Source organism: Doryrhamphus excisus, unplaced genomic scaffold, assembly GCF_037039965.1.
Source record: "Doryrhamphus excisus strain RoL-2023G ecotype Guam unplaced genomic scaffold, RoL_Dexc_Guam_v1.1 HiC_scaffold_24, whole genome shotgun sequence".
NCBI classification, from domain to species: Eukaryota; Metazoa; Chordata; class Actinopteri; order Syngnathiformes; family Syngnathidae; genus Doryrhamphus; species Doryrhamphus excisus.
The window spans coordinates 2,278,149-2,299,803 of NW_027621862.1; the positions used below are offsets into that span (position 1 = coordinate 2,278,149).

The window sequence follows — 21,655 nt, forward strand, 5'->3', positions numbered from 1 at the left end:
CAAGGAATCCCAGACTACCAGGCCAATTGATAAAAAGTGTCCAAAGTGTCTTCCCCATGTGATTGGCTGGCCACCAGTCCAGGGTGTACCCCGCCTCTTGCCCGAAGACAGCTGGGATAGGCTCCAGCATCCCCGCGACCCTCATTAGGATAAGCGGTATAAAATGAATAAATGAATGACTTTTGTATAATAATATCGCAGTAAATGCAACCAAGTGTTTATGCTCACCAAAGCTACTGTACCTAAACCAAGTCAGTCATTTCCCGCTGTGGCTCTGTCATGTTGATGGCGGCTACATGTCGAATTCACCAGAAACTGTCCAATTTCTTGGCCTTTTGTGCACAAATTACAGTATGATTGAGCCACCATTAGTGTGTTGAAGGGGGTTTCAAACTCTCACAAAAAGCCACACAGTTGCCTAGCAACAACTTTAATTATAGTCCACCTGTCATTCTGCATTAATCAAGCTTTTCAGTATTGGTTCTGACTGTCGGTTTGGAGTGACGGGTGTATTTTGGTGAAATGAGTCCTGTGTATTTTGTGGGTTTAGTGTGTACTTTGCAGCTTAAGAAAGAATTGTGTTATAGCGGAATAGCAAACATTCCGAACAGACATCATCATTTTTCTTCCGTCTGGTCACGCCGTGATTCAGTGTTTTGTCATTGTGATGTGGGCATGCACAGGGGTCACACTCACTGTGGGAGATAGAGACATAAATTAGCTTTTATGACGTCTGCTTTATGTGATTGGATTTAGTTTGGTATTTAGAGCGCTGCTAGTGACAACAGGCAGCATAACATGCAAAATAAGGACGTTATCTTTAGAATTTTGCATATTTCCTGATCAAATACAGGAAGGAAGTTTAGTAAGCAAGCCCCGCCTACCGTCTTAACGCTCATGGCGCCTGCCATTATGTGTTGCAGAAACATTTATTATACGCCAGGACTAATGTCTTTAATTGGGTGATGTCATACATGAGGTACTTGCAGTACCATTGCAGCCTGAAGGGGTCAGGCATGCGCGAGCTGGAAGGTGTACTGATATTCATCACAGGGGTGTATTTCGCTCCCGGTATCCTTATACTTCACTGACAAAAAATGTTACTATTTAAATTTGTAGTAATTTAGGCCATGTTTTTTCTGTTTTTGAAATCTGTCATTTTTTAAATTTTTTGTTTTGTTTTGTTTTTTACAAATTTTGCCCATAATTCTTATGTCAGACATTAAGACATGTCTTTTCTGTGCATTCTCATGATTAAAAAAAAAAACAGATAAAAAGAAACATATCATTACGGCATGTAATGGCCGCTATTGGAACACCTCCAAAAAAAGGTTTTATGGTTTCATGCAATATTTTGGTCATTTTAAGCATTACCCAAACTCCATTCCTTGGCACGTTGATTTCACATAGCTGAGGAATTTTTCTCCGGGTACTCCGGTTTCCTCCCACATTCCAAAAATATGCTAGGTTACTAGCATGGACTCCAAATTGTCCATAGGTATGAATGTGAGTGTGAATGGTTGTTTGTCTATATGTGCCCTGTGATTGGCTGGCTGGCCACCAGTCCAGGGTGTACCCTGCCTCTCGCCTGAAGACAGCTGGGATAGGCTCCAGCACCCCCGCAATCCTTGTGAGGATAAGCGGTAGAAAATGAATGAATGTATTACAATATTTGATTAGACTAATAATAGGCTATAGTCAACCACAAGACAGCGATCAATTAATTAATTTATGAATTTTTGAAACTTAATAACTGTATTATGGACTGAGTGGTTAGCACGCAGGCCACACAGCTAGGAGACCCGAGTTCGATTCCACCCTCGGCCATCTCTGGCCAGGTTTTCTCCGGGTACTCCAGTTTCCTCCCACATTCCAAAAACATGCTAGGTTAATTAGCAACTCCAAATAGTCCATAGGTATGAATGTGAGTGTGAATGGTTGTTTGTCTATATGTGCCCTGTGATTGATTGGCTGGCCACCAGTCCAGGGTGTACCCCGCTTCTCGCCTGAAGACAGCTGGGATAGGCTCCAGCACCCCCGCGACACTCAGTAGAAAAGCAAATACAAATATATTGAACATTCTCAAGTTTGATATTTCAATTAAAGAAACTACATAATTTACATTTAATTTGACATAATTGATTTCCAAAAATAAAATATGTTTTTAAAAAAAAAAAAAGGTGATTTTTTTTTTGGGGCCCAGTGGTTGATGAGCCCTGATTTTAGATGTTTTTAATCCATGCCCGCTAATCTTAAACAAAGTAAGTTGCTCCCTGAATGAACACCTGCTTGTGCTGAGCGACTGCCTATTACGCCATCATCGTCTTTTGTGCATGTCCCTGCTGCATGATGGCAGCGTGGAGCATCACTGAAAATTAATCCTGGTGACGGATTGCGAGCTTTGAAGTTGCCGGTCGCTGCTCGGAGGCAGATAAATTCCAACAAAAACAGATTTCCATTCCGCTTTCATCTCTCGCGCGGACGAATTGAAATTTCAGCACCTTTTTTTTTTTTCCCGTGCAAAATGGCGGCGGATGTTTAAAGTGAGGCGTCTGAGGAGAAAAATTCTAATTTGCAGTTGCTGTTATCACATGAAAAGTACTAAAACAAATAATTGTGGGAATTTTAGTCTTATATTTGATGGTGGGTTGTTGCCGTCGCTTGAAGACGCCATTATGGACATTGGGGCATTTCATACCCGACTCTACCGAATTGGAGAAAAACGAGGCTAAACATGATAGTTGATGATTGTGATGTATTGTCTTTATTTTGCGTTATTTTCCCATTGTTGAAATGATGTATTAACCGATAAATCAAAGCCTGTTGGGGGAAAAAAAAACAATGGTCACTATGAGGATTCTCCATCATAGTGCCAGGGGTACTCCACTACCATGGAGTCATGTTGCCCCCCTGTGGAAGCGTCAGTGACATACCACACATGCACGCTGACGCCATTTCATTTCATTCACTATAGATATGAAGTGTCCCCGGACGATGTCGGACTCTCAGGAGAGCGGTCTTCTTCCCAAGAGTCAAGAGGAAGACGAGGAGGAAAACGATGACAACGACAAGAAGAAGGCGGCACCAGGACACCGGGCCAAACGGGAGCGCCGTCAAGGCAGTAGCACCAGTGCCACCGTGTGCCAGGTGTGCAACATTCAACTCAATTCTGGCGCCCAAGCTCAGATACATTACAAGGGCAAGACGCACCAGAGGAGACTACGGAGGCTGGCGAAGGTTCTCGGTACAGGTAGACACATGACTCTTTCTAATGTATATTTCATCTGTCACCATTACATCACATATGTATTGTTCTGCTGTTTACCTGTCTACCTGACACTACTAAATCGGGGGTGCTGGAGCCTATCCCAGCTGTCTTCATGGGGGGAGGCGGGGTACACCCTGTACTGGTGGCCAGCCAATCCCAGGGCACATATAGACAAACAACCATTCACACTCACATTCATACCTATGGACAATTTGGAGTCGCCAATTAACCTAGCATGTTTTTGGAATGTGGGAGGAAACCGGAGTACCCGGAGAAAACCCGGCCAGAGATGGCCGAGGGTGGAATCGAACTCGGGTCTCCTCGCTGTGTGGCCTGCGCGCTAACCACTCAGGCCATAATACAGTCATTAAGTTTCAAAAATTCATAAATTAATTAATTGATCGCTGTCTTGTGGTTGACTATAGCCTATTAATAGTCAAATCAAATATTGCAATACATTCATTCATTTTCTATCGCTTATCCTCACAAGGGTTGCGGGGGTTGCTGGAGCCTATCCCAGCTGTCTTCAGGCGAGAGGTGGGGTACACCCTGGACTGGTGGCCAGCCAATCACAGGGCACATATAGACAAACAACCATTCACACTCACATTCATACCTATGGACAATTTGGAGTCGCCAATTAACCTAGCATGTTTTTGGAATTTGGGAGGAAACCGGAGTACCCGGAGAAAAGATGGCCGAGGGTGGAAGCGAACTTGGGTCTCCTAGCTGTGTGGTCTGCGCGCTAACCACTCAATCCAGAATACAGTCATTAAGTTTAAAAAATTAATGAATTAATTAATTGATCGCCGTCTTGTGGTTGACTATAGCCTATTATTAGTCTAATCAAATACTGAAATACATTCATTCATTCATTCATTTTCTACCGCTTGTCCTCACGAGGGTGGCGGGGGTTGCTGGAGCCTTTGGGTGAGAGGCGGGTTACACCCTGGACTGGTGGCCAGCCAATCACAGGGCACATATAGACAAACAACCATTCACACTCACATTCATACTCATTCATTCATGTACAATTTGGAGTCGCCAATTAACCTAGCATGTTTAACAGAGATGGCCAAGGGTGGAATCGAACTCGGGTCTCCTCGCTATGTGGCCTGCACGCTAACCACTCAGTCCATAATACAGTCATTAAGTTTCAAAAATTCATAAATTAATTCATTGATCGCTGTCTTGTGGTTGACTATAACCTATTATTAGTCAAATCAAATATTGCAATACATGTCGTGTAGTATTCTAATATTCACAGTTCCCCACAAAGTGTCATAGCTCAAATTTTTGCCCTTTTTCTTCTTAATCTGCTGTGCAGGATTATTTGGTTAAGAAAATATTGACTCCTGTTGCCCCAAATGTGCCAAGGAGGAACCAAGCAATAGTTGTGTATCTATATAGTAGTATTACCTTCCGAGACATATTACCAGGAGAGTAAAGACTTATTTAGATATTTACAATGTGTATCGGCCATGTATATATTTTACTATTCTACGAGTGATGCTATTTTCTCCACACCTGTTTTTGACAAGCGGCCATAAATCACCCTCACTCACCGCCATTACTCCGAAGAAAGAATCTGTAATGAGCAACGCCGGCCAATAAAATGGCACATCTAATGCTGATTTACGATGCTGTCTCTTTCTATAAGCTCAACAGGCGTATTTAGCCGGTGCGGGGCAGCACGGCACATAAAATTAAATTAATGCCATGGCCACTGTTTAGTGTCTACCTTATTTCAACCTCATTTTGTCATCATCACAACCTTATTGCCGTTTTTATGTGTCGGATAATAGGCTTTGTCCACTGTCACTCAGACTTAAAAGTTTTCCACGGAGTTTGTGCGGATTTGTATGCAGGACATAGATTCTGGAATAGTACTAATACGTAATATAAAAGTGTTCTGTTCAGCCATTTTGATATTTTTAATACATTAATTTATTCATTTTCTACCGCTTATGTATCCTCACAAGGGTCGCGGGGAAAAAAAATCATAAATTAATTAATTGATCGCTGTCTTGTGGTTGACTATAGCCTATTATTAGTCAAATCAAATATTGCAATACATTCATTCATTCATTTTCTACCGCTTATGTATCCTCACAAGGGTTGCGGGGGTGCTGGAGCCTATCCCAGCTGTCTTCTACACCCTGGACTGGTGGCCAGCCAATCACAGGGCACATATAGACAAACAACCATTCACACTCACATTCATACCTATGGACAATTTGGAGTCGCTAATTAACCTAGCATGTTTTTGGAATGTGGGAGGAAACCGGAGTACCCGGAGAAAACCCACGCATGCACGGGGAGAACATGCAAACTCAACAGAGATGTGGAATCAAACTCGGGTCTCCTAACTGCGTGGCCATGCGCTACCCACTCGGTCACCGTGCAGCCCCAGATCAAACTATTCATTTTCTACCGCTTATCCTCACAAGGGTCGTGGTGGGTGCTGGCGGGGTACACCCTGGACTGGTTGCCAGTCCCTGTAGAAAACCCACGCATGCACGGGGAGAACACACAGATGGTGGAATTGAACGCGGGTCTCCTAGCTCTGTGGCCTGCACGCTAACCACTCAGTCGCCGTGCAGCCCCATTTTTAATACAGTATTTTCCAAGGGATAGCTTCCCAAAATAGCACGCAATAAGGGAAATTTGCGAAGTTTTTTACATTTATGATATATATATATATATATATATATATATACTTAAACAACATTTTCTCACATTTCTCTCAAACACTCAAAAATGTTCAAACCTTTGTTTGAATTTTAATGATCAACCTACAAGCTTAGACAAAATAAATTATTACGTGACAATTATTTCTGCAAGCCCCCCTGCCTTTGTTTCTATTTCTTGGTTGCGACAGCAAAATGGGGACAAGCCAAGTCAATTAAGGTCACGATTAACATAATTCGGGTTGCGTGACGATTACGCCACCTTAATAATACCCATTCCCTTCCCGCAGCTGAGCGAACGTTGCCTTTATTTAGCTGCATGGAAAGGCTAGCGTGAAAGAGGTTTAATGGGGATCTTCAGTGGGGGTCTCCCCTTTTCAAAAGGGAATGGAACAAACCACCATTTTCATCTCTTATAACACCTTTTGCTAGTGCTGTGTGAGTTTTCATTGACGAGACTGGACGAAAATGTTAGTCTATGAGATGTTTGAAATGCATGACAGTTCTGGTTATTGTGTGTCATCTTTTGGTGGAAAACTAGGTTGCCGACTGTTTCTTTCGCAATGGCAAACAATTACTGAATAATTACTAATTATTCATTCATTCTACCGCTTTTTCCTCACGAGGGTCCCAGCTGTCTTCAGGCGAGAGGCGAGGTACACCCTGGACTGGTGGCCAGCCAATCACAGGGCACATATAGACAAACAACCATTCACACTCACATTCATGCCTATGGACAATTTGGAGTCGCTAATTAGCCTAGCATGTTTTTGGAATGTGGGAGGAAACCGGAGAAAACCTGGCCGAGATGGAATCAAACTCGGGTCTCCTTGCTGTGTGGCCTGCATGCTAACCACTCAGTCCATAATACAGTCATTAAGTTTAAAAAATTCATAAATTAATTCATTGATCGCTGTCTTGTGGTTGACTATAGCCTATTATTAGTCAAATCAAATATTGCAATACATTCATTCATTTTCTACCACTTATCCTCACAAGGGTTGCGGGGGGTGCCAGAGCCTATCCCAGCTGTCTTTGGGCTAGAGACTAGGGTACACCCTGGACTGGTCGCCAGCCAATCACAGGGCACATATAGACAAACAACCATTCACACTCACATTCATACCTATGGACAATTTGGAGTCGCCAATTAACCTAGCATGTTTTTGGAATGCGGGAGGAAACCAGAGTACCTGTAGAACTCCACACAGAGATCCCCGTGGGTGGAATCGAACTCGGGTCTACTAGCTGTGTGGCCTGGCTGCTAACCACTTAACCACCGTACAGCCGTGTTTTTAATTAAACTTCGTATTTTGGTTATTATAAGAATATATGCTAATGTACAGTATATGTATATCCTCTTAATATCAATGCTCTTATTTAATGGGCTGATATATCCGTTATCGGTCAATATATCGGATATTGGCTGACATACTGGATATCGTCATTTTTTAAAAATTCATTTTCTTCCGCTTATCTTCACGAGGGTCGCGGGCGTGCTGGAGCCTATCCCAGCTGTCTTGGGCGAGAGGCGGGGTACACTCTTGACTGGTGGCCAGCCAATCACAGGGCGCATATAGACAAACAACCATTCACACTCACATTCATACCTATGGACAATTTGGAGTCGCCAATTAACCTAGCATATTTGGGGAATGTGGAGGGACACCGGAGATCCCACGCATGCACGGGGAGAACATGCAAACTCCACACAGCGATGGCCGAGGGTGGAGTTGAACCTCCTAACTGTGAGGTCTGCGCGCCAACCACTCGACCGCCGTGCAGCCCAGATTTAAACAAAATATTAAAATTTTACATCCTAACTCTGCAGTGTGAACGTAGCCCTAGAAATGATCGTTATTGTGTGTAGTTGCTCTACGGGAGTCCCCAACTCAATACAAGTGACCAAAATAAGCATCAATGATTGTGAGGAAGCTTAACTCACCCCAGTTGTTATCAGTCTGCATAATTAACATGGAGTGTGGATATAATCATTTCTAATGAATCAGGACCTTCTAATCTGCTATATGGACCACAACAATGTCCCAGTATGGCTGACTTATGATGAAAAAGTATAATTTCCCCTTTTTAAATAGTTTGCCATCCATTTGCCATCATCACTGCCTGGTGGCAACAACCCTGTAGCATTGAAACAGTGAAAGACTAATAAATTATCGCTATTGTTTTGAAGTCATTCCTGGAAGGAAAGACATTATAGTGGAGTGTCCTTAGGGGAGCATGCAGGTGGGAACCCTGAATAGAAAGAAGGAAGAAGGAGGGCTCGGATGAAGGATGTTCTCGCTGTTAATAATCAGTCTCTTTCTCACTTCCCCCTTTTCTCGCTCACTCTAGCGCTCTTTCGCGGTCTTACATGCTCACACACAGAAGAATACACACTTGCTCTTCAGACACACTCGGCATCCACTTCCCTTGCGCTCTGCCGTCTCGGTAAAAAAAAAAAAAAATCGGGACCAGCAGAGCATGACGCTTTTAATTGCGGCACGTACATCCCGACTTTCTTTGCTCGTGCCACTTTGAATCACAGCCACAATGTGTCACTGACAAGAGGACTGCCATTTCACCTCCGAGATTCCAAAGAGGAGTCGCACTGTCGGGATTTGTCTAAATTTCCTTGATGGAAGGAATTCTGACAAGAGAAACTTGAACACGGAAAAGAGAGTGACAAGCGGAATCATTCCTAAACACGTGGAGATGCTGTTAGGTAAGACCGCTTACCTCTTGAAAAAACAAACGGAACCAATTCTTCATGGAAAACTGTCATAGTTCCTCCGTTTATTCGAAACAATCCCGCACTTTTCCCGCCTGTGTGTGATTGACTTAGAGGCGGAGTCACGTTCCCGACAGCCATCTGCCTCTGCGTCACTAGATGCGGCTCATTTGTTTTGATAATTGGCCCCACTTATAGGGGGCCAAGTACAGCGCCATTCCCAGATGTGACAAGTCACTTTAAGGAAAGGCGTCCGTGTCACGGTGCAGATTGCTGCCAATTATGCCAATGCCTCCCTGAGGAAATATGACCAGATTAGCTCGCATAATTGCAGTCTGTTAAAGACAAAGGCGCCGTGCGTGGGGAGTTTTTCACTCATTAATGTGTATATCTTTTCAACGCAATGCTTATTTTTACTTTGACTTTTTAAATCCTAATTTGTTCACGTGGCTGTACTAGCACTTTGGTGGAGTCCCGAAGATGATTGAGGAGTGACCAGGATGGATAGGATCAGGAACTAATGGTGGGGTATAGTATAAAAACAGCACCACCATGTGGTGTATTTAACCGACAAAATCATCGATTTGATGCATTTTTACCCTTTTCCGTGTAGTCGTTCAATAGTGAAAAGTTAGCTTAATTTTAATCAACTTAAATTTTTGACTCAATAAGTGCTTGGCTGAACAGTGAGTGTAAGATGACTAAAATCGTAATCGTAATACCAGAAAGAAAAATTCATCGTCGTACCCAGAAAAAAAATATTAAGTTTGATTAATGTTCATGTTAAAGGTTAAATAACTGTTAATAGTTATCCTCCCTATCCGTGTGGAAGTGGTAAGTTTTTGGCTATTTAAGTTTAAAGGAAACAACTTGAAGGCTACCTTTTAGGTCGCTAGCTCTCTAGTTTGTGAGTTAGACTATGACCAACTATATGTGTTTTTTATTATTTGCTGTTTTATTATTATTATTATAATTATTTATTACTGATTGATTTTCTTTATTCTTGATTTGTTTATTTATTTTTCATCTTATTTTGTGCAGAAAAATAAAAAATAAGATATTTGAGAACAGCGGAATGTTTTATCAGAGCTTTTATTGTAGAAAATCGGAACCAAAGCACTGAAAAAGTTTGTATATTTTTCTGTTTTTAATAAATGCGTTTTTTTTTGTTTTTTTTTAAAACCTGATGCAGCCCAGCCTTGCCCAGACCCTAGCTCCAGTGGCCCCCAGGTAAATTGAGTTTGAGACCCCTGGTCTATATCAATGCTGAGAAAATCACACCTCACACTAATTCCAGACACCAATATTTGTTGCTGGACAAAAATATACATGACGAGGATGCATAGAAACTTTAATAAAAACCCGTCTTAACACCGTCCTTGCATGAACTGTGTGTGATTACACTAACATAAACACACAATCAGATTACAGGAGCTTATTTGAATACATTTGCATAGAAAAGGGTGTGATTCCGCATTTTCAAGCTTGCACGCAGCCTGCCAGTTTTTACTCTAACAGGCCCAATCAGTTGACGTCGAGTGTTGACAGCGTGACTTTGATTAGGCAGACTCATAACAACTGGGGTGAGTTAGGCTTCCTCACAACCTATGATGCTTATTTCGGTCACTTGTATTGAGTTGGGGACTCCTGTAGAGCAGTTACACACAATAACGATATTTTTTTTTTAGGGCTATGTTCACATTGCAGAGTATGATGTAAAATTTTGATATTTTGTTGAAATCTGGGCTACACGGCGGTCAAGCGGTTAGTACGCAGATCTCACAGCTAGGAGACCAGAGTTCAATTCCACCCTCAACCATCTCTGTGTGGAGTTTTCATGTTCTCCTCGTGCATTGCGTGGGTTTTCTCCGGGTACTCCGGTTTCCTCCCACATTCCAAAAACATGCTAGGTTAATTAGCGACTCCACATTGTCCATAGGTATGAATGTGAGTGTGAATGGTTGGAAGACACTGGATCAACGGGCGTGCCCCGGGTACAAGCTGCCCACTCCCCTCACACTGTTGAGGAGGAGTTTTGTTCATGTTGAGGAGTCGGTAGCGTGAGCTCTAAGTAGCAATTTATCAGTGTCCTATGTGTGTTTATTTTGTATAAGTAAGCTGTTGTCTGTGTAGCATTATAGAGTGTGCATACTGTGAGCGTCTTTCCTGCATGGATGCAAATTACTAACTCACCGATGTCTGAAGTTGCTAACAGCATTTAGCCAAAACCGGCCCTAAGAGCGCCCCATCACCGCTTCACCGTGACCAGACCCCACAGGGGCAGTTCAGAACCGGGGGCCACACAACTGGGCGCCCATCAGTACTTCACAGAACAGTATTTTCCATCTGTATTTTATCCTCCAGCGTCTGCTTTGTATCACTAAAATGTCACCCTGCTTAAAGTCGACTCCATAGGCGGATAAGTCATTTAACATTTGGTTATTTGTTGAAACTCTCAACGCGGCAGAAAGAAGCTTGAGAAATGAGAGTGAGCCTCCACCAGGCCGTCCGTGTTGGTGGAGAATGATGACAGAGAACCTGACTCAGACAGATGATCCGAGGAAATGCATTCACCGTGAAAACAACCAAAGCAGCCTTTCCTACTGATGCTTTCGGGCTCCGGCTCGCCGCTGCGAAAGCTTCTTATTTCCTCTTTTTTTATTCCCTTTCCCAACGCTCCATGCTCTCTCTGCACAATTGTTGTACGCTACTGAGTCACCAAGAAACTAATCTGGGAAATAATAGAGATTAAGCTTTTCTTGCAGTTTTTTTTTTTTATTATTGTCCTCATAATCTTTCATACCCGCTTGAAATGAGAAAGGTATACGCTTCTGTGACCCACACCTTCTTCCGGCATAGAAAAATGGAACAAATGCAGATTAGCAACGAGAAACCTGCTTGGATTGATATACTTTTACATCAGGCATGTCCACAGTTTTTCCCAACCGGGGCCGCGTACGGAAAAGTTCAGGATGCTGAATTTTTATTTTGGAAAACAACATGTTTTTTTGCTGACACTTTGTGTCAGCACCCACCACACGAGATATGTCATATTACACATATCCGCATCTGCTGATATCAGTATCAGAAACTGTGGCTGTAGGCAACCTTCTGATGTTTTTTTTTTTTATTTAATGCCATAAGATTCCAGTATCTACATTTGTAGAATGATGAGTGGTGAGCACCCAGCAGCTTTATTTACCTGAGAATTGCAATGTTTGGAAAAAAGTTTAGGACACTGAATTTTTATTTTGTAAAACGACTAAAATTTTTTTTTTATGTATTTAAAGACAAAACATTGTGTTAGCTTTGTGTTTCAGCACAGCATCCACCACAGGAGATATGTCATGTTACACATATCCGCATCGGAAATTGAGAGTTGGACAATATCAGCAACAGCTGTGGCTGTAGGCAACCTTCTGATGTTTTTTTTTTTATTTAATGCCATAAGATGGCAGTATCTACATTTAGAGAATGATGAGTGGTGAGCACCCAGCAGCTTTATTTACCTTAGCATTGCAATGTTGACTGTTTTTACGACAAAATAGACAGCTGGGATAGGCTCCAGCATGTCCAGGACCCTCATGAGGATAAGCGGTACAGAAAATGAATGAATGGATATTTATTCATTTTATACCGCTTATCCTCACGAGGGTCGCAAAAAAAGTATTTCTATCTGTGATTATGAGTTAACTATGTACCAAGTGTGATTAATTTGTGATTAAATATGTATTTTAGGCGAATGATAATTTCAGCGAGTGTGAATGGTTGTTTGTCTATATGTGCCCTGTGATTGCACCCGCAACCCTAGTTAGGAAAAGCAGTAGAAAATGAATGAATAAGAATAATACAAGAAATGCTGGAGCCTATCCCAGCTGTCTTCGGGCGAGAGAGAGGCGGGGTACACCCTGGGCTGGTGGCCAGCCAATCACAGGGCACATATAGACAAACAACCATTCACACTCACATTCATACCTATGGACAATTTGGAGTCGCTAATTAACCTAGCATGTTTTTGGAATGTGGGAGGAAACCGGAGTACCCGGAGAAAACCCACGCATGCACAGGGAGAACATGCAAACTCCACACATGGCCGAGGGTGGACTTGAACTCCGATCTCCTAGCTGTGAGGTCCACACGCTAACCACACATCCACCGTGCAGCCCATGGATGCATATATGCGATTATATTATCCACCATCCACTGCTAACATGCCAACTTTAATTAACAGATTATTTTTGAAGTAAAAGCCACTTCTTAGCCTTTTCATTATAACTTAAGTGCCACTTCTGGCTGCATAAAGTCCCACTAGAATGAGTTCCTATTTCTAAAAAGCCATCAAGGCCTGCCAGTGTCGCACATTCCCAACAAAGAGCAGCTTAAACAAGTGTTACTAACAAGCTGTCCGTCTGTCCTTTTTCAATCTGCCGCAATGACGCTTTTGTGGAAGTTAATGCAATGTGGACTCGGTGCCATGGAGTCACAAGTGCCTCTTGACATTGTGCAAAACTACCGCAGATGACGGCAGGCTTTTTGGTAAATTCGGTTAATTAAACATCTCGCCCAGCTGCACTATGTGACTATCAGCAAAGGAGATTAATGAGATTCATTTCAGATTTGTGTATGAGTGGGAATCATTGTCCTCGCACAGGAAGTCATATTGACAGGGAGATTAGGCCGAGTGGAAGGTAAATCCACCCATCTGACTTTTCACTCTTATTCACTACAACAAAGATGGTCGTTAGAGATCCCTTATGATGCTTTTTAATGATGTGACGTGGCCCTGATGTCTGTTTAGGAGCAGCAAACATTACAAAAATCATCTCTGTGTTGCACGGCGGTTAAGTGGTTAGCACGCAGGCCACACAGGTTTGATACTCAGGTTCGATTCCCCACTCTGGCATCTCTGTGTGGATCCTCATCTCTGCTACCTCCGGCTAACATGTAATGTCGCCAATGATGTACTCGTTTCTGATCCTATCCATCATGGTCACTCCCAATGAGAACCTCAGCATCCTCATCTCTGCTACCTCCGGCTAACATGTAATGGCCCTCTCATGTACTCGTTCCTGATCCTATCCATCCTGGTCACTCCCAATGAGAACCTCAGCATCCTCATCTCTGCTACCTCCGGCTAACATGTAATGTCCCAATGATGTACTTGTTTCTGATCCTATCCATCCTGGTCACTCCCAATGAGAACCTCAGCATCATCATCTCTGCTACCTCCGGCTAACATGTACTTGTTTCCCATCCTATCCATCATGGTCGCTCCCAATGTGAACCTCAGCATCCTCATCTCTGCTACCTCCGGCTAACATGTAATGTCCCAATGATGTACTTGTTTCCCATCCTATCCATCATGGTCGCTCCCAATGTGAACCTCAGCATCCTCATCTCTGCTACCTCCGGCTAACATGTAATGTCCCAATGATGTACTCGTTTCTGATCCTATCCATCATGGTCACTCCCAATGAGAACCTCAGCATCCTCATCTCTGCTACCTCCGGCTAACATGTAATGGCCCTCTCATGTACTCGTTCCTGATCCTATCCATCCTGGTCACTCCCAATGAGAACCTCAGCATCCTCATCTCTGCTACCTCCAGTTCTGCTTCCTGTCTTTTCTTCAGTGGGACTGTCTCTAGACCAAACAAGCACAGTTTTGCATACATTTCCTTTCATTTTAGCTGAAATGCTTCCATCACACATCACGCCTGACAATAATTGAGAGCCACCGGTCTATACGAAGGTCACTGTGCGCTGTAAATTATGAGAAATCTGGCCAGCGAAAATGAAGTGTGATGAGCTTAGCGGTCACAGGGAATTATTTATACGAGAGCAGAACGCTGTCGCTGATCTCCATACAATCAATGCTTAACAGTATTCATTTTGTTTGGCAGCAAGACAAAGCTGTTTGTGTTAACAATGTTGGTTGTGGTCCATGTTACAGGTGCACTATCCCAGAACCAGGTCCACCCGCTCCTGGGTTCTCTGCCTCTGTCAGGCCGAGCAAGTCTGCAGCCACAGAACCGCCTGGAGCACTTCCTGCCGCTCAGCATCAGCAGCTCATCGCCCCTCAGCCTTTTTCCTAATTTCAACACGGTGAGCTTCAACGGTCCATGTTGTCATTTTTGGACCTAATATCAAAGCGTGTGCGCTGTTGTTGTTTTACGCAGATGGATCCGGTGCAAAAGGCGGTCATCAACCACACCTTTGGCGTGGCCCCGCCCAGGAGAAGAACGGTCATCTCCTGTAATATTTGTCACCTGCGCTTTAACTCGACTGTGAGTCTGACACCCGTCGATACATATCACCTTCTTGTAATTCATGGTGCATTCAAATGCACATTCATACTGTACATGGAGCACATTTCAAATGGTCCACACACTTAAATATTCCTCAGGAAGGCTTTTCTTATCTGTAAAATCTGTATATTTCAGCCATTTTTCTGCGTTCTGGAGAGGAAACCAATCAGCGTCGTTCTCTCCTTATCACACCTTTTTATTCATATTCATTTAGCTTCCTTTTCTTATACATTTTTAGACTTATTTGCATTTATATTGTTAGCTTGCAAGAATAGGTGCAAGTTGAGCACAATTACTTGGCATTCTTTTTTTTTGTCTTTGTGTCCTCGCTGTAGGCCCCTAAAAAAAATAAATCGTTTGCTAGCTAACAGGCACTCTCCTCCTCCCCCCTCTGTGCTAACTGCAGCCGAGATGAGTGCTGCTGCTTGACGGCAGGCGTTGGATGCCGGTTTGCAGGCAGGTATCAGGTGCCAACATGTACTCCGGGTACTATGTATGAGGAGTACTGGTGTGTTTTAGCAACAATCTTTCTGTCCTATGTTTTTCTTCTTACTATGGTGGCACATAGTAAAGTCGTACTACACCTGCATCCCAGACGAGTATGCAGGTGGGCGCTGATTCTTCCCTTCTGAATCTAGAACGTCACGCTGAATGGTTTGTGTGGAACAACATTCAATGTGCGCCGGGCGTCCAGTTTGTATTCTGGCTTAATGTCAGAGACAATAAATAGTCGACATGATTTATTACTAGTGGTGTCACGACACGAGACGATACATGAGATTGGGTCCACAAGAACGAGACAAGATAAGATTTTTTAAGAAAATTACAATGAAAACAATAATATACACTCTTCTGCAGTGTTTTGTGTATGCTGGCGGGCCCCGCCTCCACCCACGGGGACAAAAAAACTGTACGACTGACATGCCATTGTTCTATGGAACAAACTGCGGAAACAATGCACAGTGAATTCTCTTCCTTTCATACATGCCCACAATATCAAAAATAATCAACCTCATTGTCATATATTGTGTGATTAAGTAATAATTTATATCTTGTGTGCATACATAATATTAAAAAAAAAATCTTGTCACGTTTTAATCTCATGAGCTCTTGTGACACCCCTATTTATTACACAATTGACACTAGCTAATTGACGAGCTAGGAGGTACAACACCATCAGGCTTGCTCTATTTTGTTCTTTGCTAGTTAGAAAACATAGTTATTAAGCGAGGGACACGGGAATTGGGGGGGGGGGGTGCTGTTTCATGCTGCAGAGGCAGAGTTGTCAGGAAGAGAAGTCAAAGGTAAAAATGACAATGAGTATTATAAGGCCAAGTTACAGTATGGGCATAATAATGAACTATTGCTAAGAATTCTGTCAATCATTCAGTTATAGGCTGTAATATTAAGTTAAGTGAGTAAAGTCATTTTAATAAAGTAACTATAAATCTGTCCTTTTAAAAAATAATATATAAAATATTTATTTTAAAATTGTATTTAATAAAATATTTAATATTTTAATATATACAATTATATATATTAATGGATATAATTTTTTGAAAAAAATAATTAATTTTTAATAATTATGAATATATTAACATTTATATATTTAAATCATGGGCTGCATGGTGGTTGAGTGGTTAGCATGCAGGTCTCACAGCTAGAAGACCCAAGTTCAATTCCACCTTCGGCCATCTCTGTGTGGAGTTTGCATGTTCTCCCCGTGCATGCGTGGGTTTTCTCCGGGTACTCCGGTTTCCTCCCACATTCCAAAAACATGCTAGGTTAATTAGCGACTCCAAATTGTCCATAGGTATGAATGTGAGTGTGAATGGTTGTTTGTCTATATGTGCCCTGTGATTGGCTGGCCACCTTGTCCGAAGACAGCTGGGATAGGCTCCAGCAACTCCCGCTACCCTTGTGAGGATAAGCGGTAGAAAATGAATGAATGAATGTATTTGATTTGACTAATAATAGGCTATAGTCAACCACAAGACGGCGATCAATTAATTAATTTATGAATTTTTGAAACTTAATGACTGTATTGTGGACTGAGTGGTTAGGCCACACAGCTAGGAGACCCAAGTTCGATTCCACCCTCGGCCATCTCTGGCCGGGTTTTCTCCGGGTACTCCGGTTTCCTCCACATTCCAAAAACATGCTACAGACAGCTGGGATAGGCTCCAGCACCCCTTTGACCCTTGTGAGAATAAACGGTAGAAGATGAATGAATGAATAATAAAAAAAAATCATGCTTTTTGCACCACAGCACCATCTGCTGGATGTAGTGGAACACTACCGTCAATGCACACATTTGATTAGAGTTTATGGATGCGAGTGTCCATGTGATAGTCATCTTGATGATCTTTATGTGTGTATGTGATTGTGTGCATGGAATCACATTGTGGGCTGCTCTTCTACCTTCTTTTTTTTTCTTTTGTTTTTATTTATAGAGCCCCGCAGAGCCCCCCCTTCCCCCCCAGTTTGCATGTCGTAACACGTGAGGTCACTTGAGTGTTAACAGACGTGGGGCATTTTGTGTCACATCGCATCACGGGAGAGATGAGCAAATGAGCACAAGAGGATGGTCATGAGATGCCATGACTCCTAACTGGCGCTCATTTGCGCGTAGCCCGACAGTGATGATCAGGACGGCGATGCGAGTCTTTCCTCACAGTCAAACGCTGACTATTATCATTTATCTCCCAGCTCCGCGCTTGCATGTGAAGCCAAAGAGACAAAGCAGATGGAGACATTTCCAGTGAACTGGTTTCATGCTGCCCTTCAACTAATGACATCACGGTAGTACTTTGTTCAGCTCATACTGCATGTGTGTTTTTATTGTTGTTGTGTGTCACCACCAGAGCCAGGCCGAGGCCCACTACAAGGGTCACAGACACGCTCGCAAGCTCAAGGCCTTGGAGAACCAGAGGAACCGACGGACGAACGGGCATGGTGGACCTGCAGTGGAGAAGAATAGAAGCAAGGAGACGAGGGCGCTGGGAGGAAATGGACCCCAAAGTGACTTGCAATCAAAAGAAGGATCAGGTATTAGTAAAGAACATGTACACCTCTGGCGCAATACTGTAGTACTGTAGCTACATATGCAGTATATGTATTTACATTCCAGCAGACATTTTTATTCATTCATTTCCACAAGGGTTGCGGTGGTGCTGGAGCCTATCCCAGCTGTCTTCGGGCAAGAGGCGGGGTACACCCCGGACTGGTGGCCAGCCAATCACAGGGCACATATAAACAAACAACCATTCACACTCACATTCATACCTATGGACAATTTGGAGTCGCTAATTAACCTAGCATGTTTTTGGAATGTGGGAGGAAACCGGAGTACCTGGAGAAAACCCACGCGTGCACGGGGAGAACATGCCAAGAGTGGAATCGAACTCTGGTCTTCTAGCTGTGTGGCCTACGCATTCAATCATTAAGTTTCAAAATGTCATAAATTTATTAATTGATCGCTGTCTTGTGGTTGACTATAGCATATTATTAGTCTACCTATGGATAATTTGGAGTCGCCAATTAACCTAGCATGTTTTTGGAATGTGGGAGGAAACCGGAGTACCCGGAGAAAACCCACGCATGCACTGGGAGAACATGCAAACTCCACACAGAGATAGCCAAGGGTGGAATTGAACCCTGGTCTCCTAGCTGTGACGTCTGCGTGCTAACCACTCGACCGCCGTGCAGCCCAGATTCAAACAAAATATCAACATTTTACATCCTACACCCACGCATTCACGGGGAGAACATGCAAACTGGAATTGAACACGGGTCTTCTCGCTGTGTGGCCTCTGCATGCTAACCACTCGTCCACCGTGCAGCCGCCATTTTTATTATTGTTGTGTATTTTCTCAAGGATTCTTGATGAAATGTGACAGATGTCCTCACATCCTGTAGATCCTGTACCCCGTATCTTCTATGCATATTTTCAAAGATGCCACATCCCCCCCCCACCTCTCCCTCCTCCAGGTGATTAGTGGTAATTGAGGCAACTTGGGGGGCGAAGTCCCGTAGCCGCCACTCTGCTGAGTGATTACCCGCTATTACCTGCCCTGCAATCATGGCCTCTGTCAGATGGCTAATTACTCCCATCAAGTAAGACGAGAGGCACTGGAGCATGCAAATACAGACCCCCCCCCCCCCCCCCCAAAAAAAAGCCATTCAGCGTTTTGGTGTAATATATTCCGACTACAAGTGTTACCTTTTTGTTACACTTCCATCCATTTTCCGTCGTCCACTTAAATGATAAGTTTGTTGCATTCAGCAGCACGTTGCCATGGCAGCTGATTGATGTTCCGCTGCCTGTGTGAGGCGGACAAATAACATCGGGGGATGATTGAGGGGCCGAAAAAGGGGGGATAGAGAATGAAACGTACAAATCCGATATGAAGTAGAAGTAATATCTGGGGTAAACAGAAAAAGGAACAAATGAAAGAGTCTCTCAAAGTGATGGATGGAAAAGAGCTTTGCTAATCTTTCATAGTGGAATCCCATCAATCACTTTCATTGTATAGCACCCACAGTGTTTAATAATGCCACACCTGTGTGTTTATGTGCACATATAGACAAACAACCATTCACACTCACATTCATACCTATGGACAATTTGGAGTTGCTAATTAACCTAGCATGTTTTTGGAATGTGGGAGGAAACCGGAGTACCCGGACAAAACCCAGCCAGAGATGGCCGAGGGTGGAATCGAACTCGGGTCTCCTAGCTGTGTGGCCTGCGCGCTAAACACTCAGTCCAGAATACAGTCATTAAGTTTCAAAAATTAATAAATTAATTAATTGATCGCTGTCTTGTGGTTGACTATAGCCTATTATTAGTCAAATCAAATACTGCAATACATTCATTCATTCATTCATTTTCTACTGCTTATCCTCACAAGGGTCGCGGGGGTGCTGGAGCCTATCCCAGCTGTCTTCGAACAAGACGCGGGGTACACCCTGGACTGGTGGCCAGCCAATCACAGAGCACATATAGACAAACAACCATTCACACTCACATTCATACCTATGGACAATTTGGAGTCGCTAATTAACCTAGCATGTTTTTGGAATGTGGGAGGAAACCGGAGTAACCGGAGAAAACCCACGCATGCATGGGGAGAACATGCAAACAGAGATTGCCAAGAGTGGAATCGAACTCTGGTCTCCTAGCTGTATGGCCTGTGCGCTCACTCATTAAGGTTCAAAATTTCATAAATTAATTAATTGATCGCTGTCTTGTGGTTGACTATAGCCTATTATTAGTCTACCTATGGACAATTTGGAGTCGCCAATTAACCTAGCATGTTTTTGGAATGTGGGAGGAAACCGGAGTAAACCCACGCATGCACGGGGAGAACATGCCAACTCCACACAGAGATAGCCGAGGGTGGAATTGAACCCTGGTCTCCTAGCTGTGAGCACCCACAGTATTTAATAATGCCACACCTGTGTGTTTATGTGCACATCAGATTTAAGCACATCGCCGCAGCAACCGGAAAACGTCCCCAGGAGCTCCTCGACACCCAAAGACGGCACCTCCCAGCCGTCATTGTCAGACTCCGCTTCAAACCGGTCTCCTCACCCATCCCATTCAACATCGGAGGCCCCGCCTATGGATGACTGCACCCCACGACCACCCGCTGCGACAGCCCACTCCGATCCTCTGGAGCCCCCTGCAGGAGGTGAAGAAGTGGACGCTGAACAGGACAAAAACGATAAAAAACATCTCCACTGTCCCACGTGTAAAGTGACCGTTAATTCCAGCTCCCAGTTGGAAGCGCACTGCAGCGGTACGTAGCACGTAGCATAACCGTACTGTATTTATATATCATATGGTTTCATCCATGTCCCCTTCTTCGCCAGGCTTTAAACACAAACAGATGACCGACAGCCCGAGCGGCACCCAGTCACACCGCAGACTCAAACGGACATCATCATCATCATCATCATCCAGGCACGCGTTCCCGATAATAAAACCGAGAACAGGCATCAAGACCAAAGCACTTGTGGGCTTCACCGGCAAGCGTTTCCACTGTGAACTGTGCCAGGTGGCCGTCAACTCGGAGACGCAGCTCAAACAGGTACTACGATGACTACTACGATGAGTACTCAGGTGGTAAAAACACTTCAAGTTTTACTGTCTTTTCAGATAGGATTCTTTATAACCACTTAAGCTTACTAGAATGATAGTTTACATTACTTCTGGATTAATCTGGATTCAATGAAGGATTCATAATCAGAACTGCTCCCAATAATTCAGTGTACAGTATATATGTTTAATATGTACAAATACAGATACAGTGTAAATGTTTAAAGTACTACTGGATATATTAGGGGTCACCATGGAGCTCATTCATTTTCTACCGCTTATCTTTACGAGGGTCGCGGGGGGTATGCTGGAGCCTATCCCAGCTGTCTTCTTCAGGCGAGAGGTGGGGTACACCCTGCACTGGTGGCCAGCCAATCACAGGGCACATATAGACAAACAACCATTCACACTCACATTTATACCTATGGACAATTTGGAGTCGCTAATTAACCTAGCATGTTTTTGGAATGTGAGAGGAAACCGAGGGTGGAATCGAACTTGGGTTTCTTAGCTGTGTGGCCCACACGTAACCACTCCTCCGCTGTAGACACATTAATTC

At 43.5% G+C, this 21,655-nt stretch overlaps 1 protein-coding gene across 1 annotated transcript in view; it reads left to right on the top strand.

Moving 5' to 3' along the window:
• Positions 1-21,655, top strand: part of LOC131110063 (zinc finger protein 385B-like) — a 37,000-nt gene that overhangs the window by 13,973 nt on the left and 1,372 nt on the right. Inside the window, exons 4-9 of the mRNA XM_058062754.2 lie at positions 2,975-3,250; positions 14,639-14,790; positions 14,865-14,972; positions 17,858-18,041; positions 20,477-20,797; positions 20,871-21,088. Of these exons, the coding sequence (XP_057918737.2) occupies positions 2,975-3,250; positions 14,639-14,790; positions 14,865-14,972; positions 17,858-18,041; positions 20,477-20,797; positions 20,871-21,088 (1,259 nt within the window). The remainder of the gene's footprint in view (positions 1-2,974; positions 3,251-14,638; positions 14,791-14,864; positions 14,973-17,857; positions 18,042-20,476; positions 20,798-20,870; positions 21,089-21,655) is intronic.